At 42.9% G+C, this 13,101-nt stretch overlaps 1 protein-coding gene across 4 annotated transcripts in view; it reads right to left on the minus strand.

The window, feature by feature from the left end:
• Positions 1–873: 873 nt before the first annotated feature.
• NTRK2 (neurotrophic receptor tyrosine kinase 2) overlaps positions 874–13,101 on the minus strand; it is a 346,251-nt gene continuing 334,023 nt past the window's right edge. For all 4 annotated transcript variants that reach the window (XM_014827013.3, XM_070496002.1, XM_070496004.1 and 1 more), the window contains 2 exons: positions 7,521–7,679; positions 874–6,654 (listed from right to left, as the gene is read on the minus strand). In XM_014827013.3, the coding sequence (XP_014682499.1) occupies positions 6,469–6,654; positions 7,521–7,679 (345 nt within the window). In that variant the 3' untranslated portion in view covers positions 874–6,468. The remainder of the gene's footprint in view (positions 6,655–7,520; positions 7,680–13,101) is intronic.

The following is a 13,101-nucleotide window of genomic DNA, read 5'->3' on the forward strand; positions in this document are numbered from 1 at the left end:
AGTTTAGCCTGGTCAGATTTTTTTAACTCAAGGAAAATATATCTGTGCAGTAAGAGGGGTTTTCATGAGGCGAAGTTCCTGAGGAGTTTGATTTGGGGACAGCCTACTGCCAACCTTTATGTTCCTGCAGCCCCCACCAGGAATGCTGTCCAGATGTCTCCTGGCTCTCAGACGAGGCTGCAGGGAGGAGGTCGACACTGAGAAACAAGACTGGGAGATACTGAGACGCAGAAATGTGGGCGGAGTGCTCCAGCGGCGAGGAAGAGACAGGCTAGGAGCCCATGCTAAGCCACTCTCATTTTGTCGTCCCTAGCCTCTCTGATTTAGGAAACACTGGTTAACAGAGAGGTGAGGAGAGTGTGGCATTTTCAACTTGGCTACTTCTGTGCTTGGGTCATTATGATCCTCAAAATTGCCCCAACCCTAAGAGGCCACGATACACGACATTTCCCTTGGTGGGTTTCTTAGGCATGATCTGTTAGAAATCAGGATGATTCTATCTTCTAAGTCGGTGCTATCTAACATGGAAATCTTGAGCCACATGTGGCTATTTAAATGTAAACTACTTGAAATGAAATCAGATTTAAAATTCAGTTCTTCAGTCACACTGACCACATATCAAGTGCCAACTAGCCACACTGGACAGTGCAGATAGAATATTTATATCATTGCAGAAAGTTCTATTGGACAGTGGTGTTGCACTTCTCTAAGAGATAATTTCAAAGTGTCAGGTTATGGAGGGCTCAGCCAGGGAACTGGTACCAAAGGCCACTTACTCTCATTGCCTTCAACTAACGAACACTGCAGGCATCTTCAGTGGCCATATCTAAAATACAGACAGACAGACAGACAGAAAAAAGAGCACACCAGGCCTTGTGAAAGTTCTATACATTTTTAAAGTAGTCATCATGTCACTTTTGGTGTCTCTTTCGAGGATGTTATTTATTGTAAGACATCATTTTTATTAAGTACACTGTAGTACAAGAGACTTTCCATGTCAGGTTGAGAGAAGCTGGTCACGTGATTTACAAACAAAACTTTTTTTTTAAACACTGATATTCTGGTGTCACTTTGAAATCAGCCAAGATGCAGTGGGTCTTAGTAAAGCAATGGACCTCGAAACAGATTGCAAAACAAGAACCAGTAAGTATCAGCACAGAGACGTCACATTAAAGAAAAAGAAAGCAAATAAAAGGAGAGCTCCAAATACCAGGTCACAATTAAAGGGGCAATATATCTTCAGAGAGAGATTGAAATGTGTGTGTGTATACGGCCTGGATATTTACAAACATCTCTCCATGTACAGAAGCAAATGCAGAGAGTGTCCACATCTCTAGGCAGATTTGTAAGTGATAGGTAATGATCGATGAATGCAGGGAGCAATATTTCACCATAATTTGGTCGTTTGTCAAGGGATTACATATTTAAAATCCACATTTAATTCAAAGACTTTGTATTTAAAACATTTCCAGCTGTTTTATACATTTTTAAAGCAATAGTAAGATATACAAGCTGCAAGATATAGGCCTTTACATTTCATTTCATTTTCTCCGATTTTTTTTTCCAGTTCAAACGTGTGGCTATTAGCAGCTTTATTATGCTTGCTCCAGTATGCTGAACATTCAGCCAACCTTCACGCGGGATCATTTTCATTAATGCACAGACCAAAGAAATAAAACAAACACAGACCTGGCCTAGAATGCATAGACTAAAAAAATGACATCCCCATGTTTTCCCATTTCGTCTCCTGAGACGTATGTTCAGATGGCAAAGTAGTTGCTTGGTTGCTGTTGTGAAATTCACAGTGTTTTGCCTGCAACACATATACACATATATATATTTTTTTGCTTTGCTTTGTGTTTGTGATGAATGGAGCAAAAAATACATAGAAATAAATAAATACATAAATAAAGGTAAAAGGGAAAGAATGGGAAAAAATGAAAAACTAAGGATATTCAAGAGCCTCTGACTTGAGCAGCAGTGATTCATTCCAGCCCTGACACCAAGAAAATACCTCTTCATGAGCTGTCACCTTTAACTACAAATCCCTCCCAGCCCTAATTCTTGAGGATAATATTTGCTATCACAACCTCGGGAGTCTCTGCATTCCACAATGATGCACTGTGAAGAAACTGCTTTCATTGCTCATCCAGCCATCTGAGGAGTGGGGTCACTGGCCGTTCCCCTCGTGAGATTTTCTCTAACACTGATATGGGGCCAAAACAAAACTCAACATTGGAAATAAAAATCCTCAAATGGGGAAAAAAAAGAGCCAGAGAATTGAGGGTATGTGTGTACGCAGTCACGTGTTTAATCAGACACACAATTTAATGTTATTGGCATCATAGAAGGTCCAATTTGCAAAAGGAAAGGTTAAAAAGAAAAGTCTATTTCTGACCAGGGCATCCTGCTGTCACGGCTCTTTGCCAAGGCGGCATTTTGCACTGCTGTTTCTTGCATTCCTGCTTGAATGTGGGGATTGCTAAGCATCGCTCACTTGGCTGTGGGGTCTTGGAGTCTCACCATCGACCTTCAAGACACTGGGCTGCCAACATTTCAGTTCTCTTCTGGAATGCCTGGACTCTGAACACAAGTGTAAAGGGGTCACGGTGGAATGAGGTGAGCATGATACAAATGTGCAAAAAGATGAAAAAAAGTCAATTTTCCTTTCCTGGACCTTTACAGAAGGAGATCTATTTCAGTCTGCATTTTCCTTTGCAAGGAGCCAGAGAAAGGACTCAGTGTCGCGGGATGGCTTCGATTCAGTTGTTCTGGGAAGCACATTACCTGAACTATGTCTTCTACCCATGTAGTACGGCACAGAGCTGAAAAGTGCGATACAGTCCTACCCACGTGGAGAATGGAAGCACTAACAGCAACAGGACATTAAAAAGTTTTGGTTACTTAGCAGATTTTAAGCAAATTATTCCTACTGCACCCTACTTATAATTATCTCTATTACTGTGTGCCTATAAATTTATACATAATCACACAAACTATGCATGTGTGTTCATATATGTAGAAATCAAGTATTTATAACACACATATAAATACATGAAAATACCACAGGTAGCGTTGGTGTGAACACATACGTATAATATGAGTTCTGATATAATCCTAATAGCATAGTTCAAATGTTTTCTAAATAAGCGTGATTATGACGTGGGTTCAGTGTACAAGGATTTAGCTGAAGCTATGAGCATGATTATATATCACGATATCTCAGTTGCTTGTCATCTCATGTGGTTCATTTCGTTCTAACTTCGTATCCTGGTTCATGAACTTGTTAACATGCTTTCTTTCCTGGCCGGCTTGCTTGTATGTTAGAGTCTCTAGTGGACAGAATCATGAACTTCAGAGTCAGAATACTTCCATAAGTCCCAGTGGTGCCAGAAGCTAGCCTGGGGATTTCTAGCATGCCATTTAACTTCTCCAAGTCTCAATCTCCTCACCTACAAAAAACGGGAATAATTTGCTAACATATGTAAAAAGCATTTGGAAAACTAATAAACAATTTACCAGTGGAAATGTTTGTCAGACTGAGTTTGGGCTAGAGAATTAGGTATGTCACTATGACTGTTGTAGTTTTGAAGGAATTTGATGGCAGGCCATATTCTGTGATCATTACATTCTAGAATGAGAACGCTCCTTTTCTAAAAATTGGAAGAGCATAGAGAAGAGGGGATTGTGGAGGACAGCGATGAATGTTTTAAGACAGTCTGTGGTTCATTCAGCTACTTCAAAAGCAATCTGGTGTTCTTTCAATGAGAGAGACATCTCTGAAATCAGTACATACTCTTGAGAGAACAGAGGAAAAAAATAATAATCAGCAATAGAAAGAACTATAAAACTTCGTGCTTGCATAGAACCTTTTATTTCAAGACCTTGAGGGATCTGTCAGAAGGTAAGGAGACATTTTTTTTCTTTTTTCCTTCAGAGGAAAACAACACAGGAATGGAATGGAATGCTCCCGTCTTCTGATTTGCCTTAAACAAGGCCTTGCTCTAAAACTGCACAGCCCTCCTTAAATTTGATTTCCTAGGGTATTACCTCTTTTGCTGTCTGTTAAAATAAAACAAATAACTTGCAGCTTCTTCCCCCAGAGCAACTGGCCAGTCGCGCAGAAAGACAAACCTGTGTAGGTTTTTAGGTCATTGCTGATGGAATCTAGAAGAGTTTTATACAAATCTGCCCCTTCTTTACCACTTCACAGAGTGCCACAGTGTTTGCACAGTACCATGGGTCCTTGTAGGATATATACGTGCAGGTATATATCATGGAGATATGGCTTTCATTATATTATTATGTGTATTCTGGAGGGGTGGTTTTTCACCTACAAGGAGAACAAACAGCTCAACTCTCACATCTCATAGGCCAGCGCAGAACTTGAAGGGACCAGGGTTCGTCTTGTCCAACCCTCTTCACTTGACTGCAGATGCTACTGGATTTCCTTTTGTTCTCAGTTAATCGACACTATTGATTTTTTGACAACTGACTTTCAAAGCCTATAATGGAAAATAAGGTGCTCCAGTACTTAAGGGCGTAAGAAAAACCTAAACAGAGCAATTGCACCTTCAGAAACAAATATGAAATAAAATGACCTAAGATGAATTAAAATCACTCCTTTTCAATCTGGCTCGTGTTATAAAGGTGTCAAGTTAGCAAAATTCCCCTCACAGAGGGTAGCACGTTTTCTTGTGGAACAGAAATATTTTTCTTCCTTGGTGTAACTGATCATCAAATAACTGTAAATTTCTATTTAAATTTACAATCTCTTTTTGCAAAACCCATGACTATGCCCAGAAGCACACCTCCAAAGCTTGACCTGGGCATAGCCTCCTATTGGCATGCTGTGCCTAATTTTTTATTTTTACTTCTTTTAATGGAGTGAAGAAAACAAAACAGCATACTGACAATGGAGTACACTTGGAATGAAACCACTCTCCCAACCAGAGCCCAGAGCAAGGTCTTGGCCTGTGTACACTGGGCATCAATGCAGGTGATGCCCCAGGTGAGGTTTCCTTTCCCTCCGGGATTGACTGCCCTTCCCCCAGTCCCACAGTGGGTGCTGCGTGGATGGAGACTTCCAGGCTTCAGGGTACATATTTGTTAAAACCCATCACCACCATAAGACCCAGAGACATTTATACTCAGCTAATGAACCCCATTAGCTTCCCCTAATTATGTAAGTGATACCTCTTAAGGATCTGCTCTACGTATCAGGGGCACGACGTCTGGAGCGGTAGTTCTGCACACAGGTATTAATCGACGAAGACCATGCACATTTTTGCTTGCACAGTTAAAAGGATGGGTCAGGTGGAGGGTAGGGGTTGGAGAGAAGTGCTATCTGAAAAGTTCAATATAAGAGAAACTTGCCTCTGAATTTATAGCTTGTCCTACCTTTCCAAGTCCTTGGCTTTCCCATCTGACCCTGAAATGATCTCTGGATAAGAATCCACCTATTTTCAACTGAACTTGATAAAGCCTCAGTGAATAACACTTGGAAAAACAAACCAGTGCTATCACCACGATCTACAAAGACAAGACCGTCTGAGCGTGTGATGCGCCATCTTGCGTCTCACGGAAGCCATCTTTTCCCTCTACTACACTCTAGTGTTTCCGGTGATGGGAAAAGAAGAGTCCACGGCACAGAGTTCAACAGTCTTTTTACTCCTCAGAAAGGTCCTCAGGGGAAGGTGCCGAATACATTCCTCCCAGCTAACAGTCGCTGGGGTTTTCCTAAGCAGGGACCGACGCCAGCTGATCCCAATGGTTGTCTTTGTTCCTCTCATACTGCGGTTTATAATAAATCTTCTTTCTCTCTGGTTTTAATCTCCCATAGATAAAAGCTTCCCAGATTGAACACAAGTTTTCCTTCTTCATACACAGGCTTAAGCCATCCAAAATAATAAGAACAGTAATAATAATAAATAAATAGAAGTGAATCCATAGAAACTCTCGATGTCTGTACAGCAGAAGTGACAAAGTTTAAGTCAAATATTTGTTTTCCCTTTTTTTCATCCACATCAAAGGCAGGAATACAACAAGGCATTGTTAGTTGTGGTGGGCAAACTGGAGTGTCTGCTGATATAACAAATTAGGTTTGTTAAGGCCTTTGTCTATGCAGAGTTAATAGTAATGCAGAAGCCAGATTGATTTAAAAAGGAAGGTAAGGACTGTGAAGCAGGAAAGACAAAAAAGAAAGGAAAAAAAGAAGAAAAAAACCTAGGGAACAAACCAAGGGAGATGGAAAGAGAGAAAGAGATAATGCCAAAAAGAAGTCCATACTGTGTCTACGGATGGAGAAGTACACATTGCTTCCCTCTGAAAGCTTCTCAGTGTCTCTGTTGTTAACGCTGTCAGAGTGAAGAACAGCAGATTGATGGCATCCAGCGGCAGTTAAAAGACGTTCATCCTCTCGGCCCATCTGAGGAGGTGCTTTGGGAAGGATAGACCTGGGGAAGGGCCCTAGCCTAGAATATCCAGGTAGACTGGAGATGCCTTGGCCAAGTTCTGAAGGAGCGTGTGGATGCCCTTGATGTTCTTCCTCATGTGGGGCTCCCGCTGCCAGCACCCCAGCATCAACTCGTAGACCTCCTGGGGGCATGTTCGAGGTCGCTGCAAGACCCTGCCCTGAGTGATGCATTCTATCACCTGGACAGGATGGAGATCAAAGACAGGATCAGACAGGAGGAAAAACCAGGCAGATAAAATAAATGAGGGCTACTTTAAAGAAACCCCTTGATGTTTACTTTCTTCAGAAGGAAGAGAGCAGCTATTGTAGTTGGTATATCATGGTTAATTTCACTGCTTTGTATTCACTTTGCAAGCCATAGTGATTTCACCAAACTGGCAAAGAAATCACTTATCTGTATGGAATGCTCCCGAATCTCACCCCAGCATTCCAGTGTGTTTCAGTTGTGCTGGCCTGAGACGGAACCCGGGTCACTTTTGTGTCAGGGCACTGACTGGCCAGTTAACCTCAGGCTATAGACCTGGGCGGTCATTTTCCATGAGGGAATCGGATAAAGGACGGATGTGGGCCTGAAGAAGATATGAGGTACCTGACCCAGAAGTATGCCTCAGAGGTAGACATATTTGCAAAAGAATTATGATGGGAAAACAAAGGGCTTGAGTTTTTTACCAGAAGTAAATGTTCTAGTGAAATGTGCAAAGAGGAAAGAAACTTGAAACCTTATCGGAACAAGACCAAAAAACTAGCTGGATGCTTAGAGTGCGGGATGCTACGCCTGTTATTAACTTACTGGATGAGCAGCACCAAGTAATTCCCAGTCCCATCACCAGAGAACCACAGGCCTGTCAGCACACACTGCTCTGCTTGCTCTAGAACTCTGAAATGTGGAGAGTGACTACACTTCAGCCGTGACATCTAGGCACACGGCAGCCCCTTTGGGAGGGGCTGCTCCCAACAGAGCCACATAAGATGGTGTCCTGACTTCCAGTTGAGGGATTCCCCTTGGCGTCAGCCCTTGCGGGTGTCCCGCCCGGCAACCGCTTACCTCATTGTTCGACAGCTGATACCAGGGCTGTTTGCCGTACGTGAAGATCTCCCACAACACGACCCCCAGGCTCCAGACGTCACTTTCTGTGGTGAACTTCCTGTACATGATGCTCTCTGGAGGCATCCAGCGAATGGGGAGCATCGTGTGGCCACCAACCTGGCGGAAAAGGGGTGAACAAGGGGGCATCAGTCACCTCAAAACCAAGTTCCCACGCTCAGGGAAAAAGGAGTGGAAGATAGATGTAGGGGATGTTTTTTTCCTTTCCTTTATTTGTATTTATTTTAATTGTTTATAAACACTTAAGGAAAATACAATTTCTTTATAATCTCAAGCAACAGAGATAGAGGGCAAAGGATGGTCAAAATACTTTTTTCACATGAAAGGTATTTGCAATTCTCCCTTTCTAGAAACTAGATAGGAGCAGAGATGACGATTGGGTGGATGTTCATCTTGGATAAAAAACACACATGGACTTTCTGGTAGGAAGATGACTCTATCTTCTCATTAACAAGATGATTTTGAACAGGATATCAATAAGGTGCTCTGCATCTGAAATGGCCCACCAGATGACTCTGCTTCCTTAGCAAGGCCAGAGCTTCCTTCTGCTTTAAGGTGTTAGGGCGAGTGGACAGCCCTGCCTCGAACACCTTGCCACAACCCAGCAATGGGCAGGGCACAGATTATTCCCATTTTACAGATGAGGCAACTGAGGTTCAGGTTGCTGTGGACACAAAGAAGTCAGGTCTTTGGACTCCGAGCTCAGGGCTTTCCTCTACACTGTGCAACTGAGCTTATTTACAAAAGTAAGTACAATTTTTGAAAAATCCATTTTAGTAATAACACCAGAGCTGAGGCATCGGATGGCAAGAGCATTAGCATAAGCAAAGAGAACTTTGTTTGACAAAGGAGACTTGTTTATGATGCCCTACATCCTGGAGAAAAGTTTAGAATTCCATTTTCGGGTTTGTAGCCCATGAAGTCTGTCTGATTTTAAAGCCATGATGAGCTTTCTGCACGGCAGTCCTGGGGGTGGTAGGTCCCACTTTTCATGCTGGTAAACCCAGCACTACCAGCCCAAAAGCCGTGCCTGACTCCAGGCAGCAGGTGAGCCCACAGCAGGAGTTAGACTCAGCGCCTGAGTCCTGAGACTAATGCCACGTCGAGTTTCTGCCCAATTCTAAGTCTCAGGATCTATTTCTGACTCATGAAAGGAAGGAAATGGACTAACTACCTGAAAAACGCCACTCAACCTCAGAGCACAAGGAGCTGAGAGCATCAGAGACGTCTAATGTGGTTGGTGATTTCAAATGATGCTCTTAGCGTCAAAGACAGCGCGACTGTAAGAGAAGAGGGTCTTTTTCTATTCTTCTCTGTACTATGACTCCAAATCTGATTGATAGGGACATAACTTGCTGGCTCGAGGGTAAGCTGCCCCCATATCTTCACTGTTCAGCTTTGAATATACCAAAAGCTCATACACTAAGTAGAGGCAGTTGCCTTCCATCAGCTTTCGATTTCCTCACTTGCCTCTCACCCCGAAGTGACAGGTAGTCGCTATTCAGTGAGCACAGATTTTCCTCATGGAGATGCCTGGACAGGCCTGCAGGTGATGACCATACTCACCATCAGAGTTGATTTCCAAACACAGCCCACGTGACAGAGGCACTCACTGGCCAGAAAGGATGGTGGTAGAAAACTCATTTGAAATGTGTGTTTGTGGGGGACAGGGAGCGAGACAGAGAACCACTTACATGCATCTCCTAGAACCAGACAGCTAAACACCACATTCTGGGCTGGGTTAACCCAGCGACAGACCAGGCTTTCCACGTGCCTTGTGCATTCCCAGCCACTGTGCAGTGGACAGCACTCAGTGCATGACGTTAGAAACTCTGGGTTCCGGTGCACGCTCCAGCGCGCTATTTTCTAGCTGGGTAAACTTGACGAGTTGCCAAACCTCTCTGTGTCTTAGTTTCTCTAACTATAAAATGTGCATACCAATAAATACCTCCCAGGGTTGTCATCAGGTGAATACCCAAGCAGACAATATTTGCAAAAGTGCTTCCTAAATTTTAATTCACTAAATGCTTTCAAGGTTTTACTTTCTTCCGTGTAGCCTTTACTATCTTATTTTCCCAATAGGAAGCAGCCATTCTGGAACAAGAAGAAGAGTCAACACACACGTCTCTCCCATACTCCTCCCTCTGCCGTGACGGGGGCGCTGGGGCTCCTCTGATTGCTGTACCTACTCTATCCGGCTCTCTGTCCTGTGTTCCTAAAGGCCAAAAAAAAAGCTCCTGTTTCCTTTAAAGGTGAAAAAAAAGATTCAAATTTTGATTTACATGTTTTCCCACCTGATCATTTATTTTGTGCTTGCAGTCTCTTTGGGACAGAGTTTTCACTTTGATTCTTTCAAGAGTCCCTTCTGGGATTTCACACATGCTGTTATAAATAATGTTCTCCTGGTCCTCATGTCAAACGGGTGAGTGGTGGGAGAATTGAATCAGAGTTCAGACAGGGTTCACAAGTTTTCTAAACCTGTTTAGAACATTTCTGAGCATTTTCTTTTGCCGTCCTTTCTCCAGATTTTGGAGCATGTCACAAAAGTAGACCAAAAAAAAAAAAAAAGCCACCGTTGTTACAAATTACTGTCACATTCCAGTCCCGGTCACCCCGTGGCTTTTGGACCTCACAAGCCACATACTGTGCAGCAACAAACACAGTGAGACTGTTGTTTTGCATTGTGCTACCTGGCAACTTGCCCTCACACCCTCTGATATTTGTGAGAGGGAACGTGATCCCAGCGTGACACTGGGCGGCAGGACTGCAGCTTCCACTGCGGGAGATGCCAGCGTGCCTGAGAGGCGCTCCGGGCTCAGGCTGGGTCAGGCCGCATGCTCCTCACTAAACTCACCAGAATGAACCGATGCAGGATGGGAAATCCAGTTAGATGGAAGTTGACTTGGACCTGGGTTTCTAGTTCCTACTGTGCTATTAACCAGCTTAGGTAAGTCACCTTAGGTCTGCTTATCTCCTTGTTGGTAAAATGTGATAGGTTAAACCAGCTTAGTTACTTCTAGCACAAAACACTGGTTCTGTAATCACCTACCACCACTTTGCCACCATAATCACCCATCAACACATAGTACCTCACTTTTACAAAGAATTTCCACCCTGTGATCTCACAGGAACCCGATAGTTACCCTCCGGGGTAGACATTAGCTTGTCTTCATATTACAAATAATGTCCCCAAAGTTCAGAGAGTTTAGGTAGCATACCTAAAGCCACACACATAACCTCTTCCCCCTGAACATCTTGAGGTCATTCTGCTGGGTCTCCCTGTGTTCCCGGCTTCTGCAGTCTCTAACACGTGTTCTGTATTCAGCCAGCAAGCTTAGGTGTGGCTCCTTGCCCAGGCCGAACCTACTCCTGCCTCTTGGAAAGTCGGATCTCCTTTCCTTTCTACCTACTTCTCGAAGGTCTCCTAAAGGCAAGCTCAAGTTCACCATTTCAAGGAACTCTTCCTCCCTCAGTGACTTCCTCAGCTCAGTGACTTCCTTCCTCAGCTCAGTGAGTTTTCTAAGCACCAAGAAGTCCAGTACCCCTTAGTACAGCTCTGATAACACTGCAGGCACTCCTTTCATTTGCTAAAGGATCTGTTGCATCAAGAGGGATGAACACTAATCAGTGATGTCTCCCAGGACCTGAGGAAGTAGGTTGGTAAGCATTCCATTGCTTCAAGTGCGTTTCTTATGAGTGCTGATATTTAGGGAGGAATTCTCAATGTGTTCTTTCAAAGAGATCAGTGTTCCCTACCTTCCAGTCCATCCTCCAATAACTACTCTAAACTCCTGATAGACCTAAGCCTTAGATTACATGGACAGAAACAGGCTCACCTATTTCATGCTACAGATAAGAACCATTTAATAAAATTGGTGACTTCTTAAAATGCAACCAAAAATATTGGGGTTCAGAGGAGTACGAGAGCTCTGAGCAGTGTGAGAAATCCCATTCATCCCCCGGTTTGCCATCTATACAGTGGACATAGGGGTCTATGGTACAGACCTGGAACTATTCAATCTGGAAATGCAGTCTAGGAAAAAGTCCGAACGCATAATATGAGGGAGCATTGTTCTACAGGTGGTGACTAGCATCTCATATCTTCTGAGGCTGTAGACAAACAGGGACTAAAGAAGAAAGTTAAACCATGAAAAAGAAAAGGACTGAATGACCATCATGGCTGCTAATAATTGCAACTTGCTTAAATCAGCGAAGCTAACCACAGCGATGTCTGAGGCCCATGGCCACAAAGAAATTCCACAGTGCCTAAAATAAATCAAGTTACAGAAAATAATGGATTCTGTTTTTTAAAACATATTAAGATGAGAACTGTTTGTTTAGCTTTTAATGTTTATTTCCATGACACCTCCTAATTTTGATGGTGACGTGTATAGGATGATCTGGTTAAAAACAAAACTAACAACTGTGGTCTAGTCCAAATACCTGGGCCTGAGCATCCTTTAAATCTACCTGTTGGAAAGATAATTAAGACAATAAATCCTGAAGAGAATACTTAAAGGAACTTGGTGAAACTGTCTTGCATTAGAAATCAATGATTTCATTATTTTTAAAACAAATGGGACACATCTAATCAGTTTAACTGCAATATTTATTTCTTACCCAAGAAATACTCTTTCAGTACATTCTCTTAGGTCACTGAGTTATAAATTGTGAAAATTTCCCCATGGCTTAACAAACGATATGATTTCTTTTTCTACATTGGAAAACTAGGATTTAAGGAAGTCGAGGAACTTGCTGAGTAAGTGTAGATATAAACTGGTGGCCAACAATACAGAAGACATCCCTCTATCCCACTACTATTCATGCTGGGAGCCTGGGTTCTTTTCATTTTTTACAAATATACAAAGCATCTTTATCCCTGATACAACTTAATGAGGAATGCATAACCAATTTTCCAGGTACACTGGGAGACGAGAGAGGAGATGAGAAGCTTAGCTCTCCTTCTGTTGGACTTCACATAAAATGCATCTACCATCCTCCTTGCTGCTTCATCATCTTCTCTTCTCTTCTCCAATAGCATCCATTATTCTCAGTGTTGCCCAGTCCATTCCTGCTTCCCTTTCTTTGAATTCCTCTCAAATTTCACTTGTCCAGTCCCATTTCAAATTCCAATGTTTCGTTCAGTCGTGGCTGATTCTTTTTTTATTTCCCCAAATGATTGTGCTTCTCCCCATCCCAACTCATTCTCTGTCCATGGTGACGCCTAGTCTCCAGTCTATGCTTATGAGAGGCAAAATGGTAAGCTGGAGCCTTTCTATAGCTCCAAAGCAAACGCCTAGCTGGCTTTGAAACCACTGATGATTTAAAGGTGAATAATGCTAATCTGGGGCCTTCTAAACTCAACTAGCAAAGACCAATGATGCCTGGGAGGCCACTTTCCGCTTGTGATATTTACTCACTGAGTGAGTGATGGCTTGTTTGGAAGCCAAACATTTTACTCCTTTAGAAACATGCAGGCCAAAGGGCAAACCCCATTAAGAGATGCTCAGTCATCAGAGGC

This window comes from Equus asinus, chromosome 23 (genome assembly GCF_041296235.1).
Source record: "Equus asinus isolate D_3611 breed Donkey chromosome 23, EquAss-T2T_v2, whole genome shotgun sequence".
Taxonomy (NCBI): Eukaryota; Metazoa; Chordata; class Mammalia; order Perissodactyla; family Equidae; genus Equus; species Equus asinus.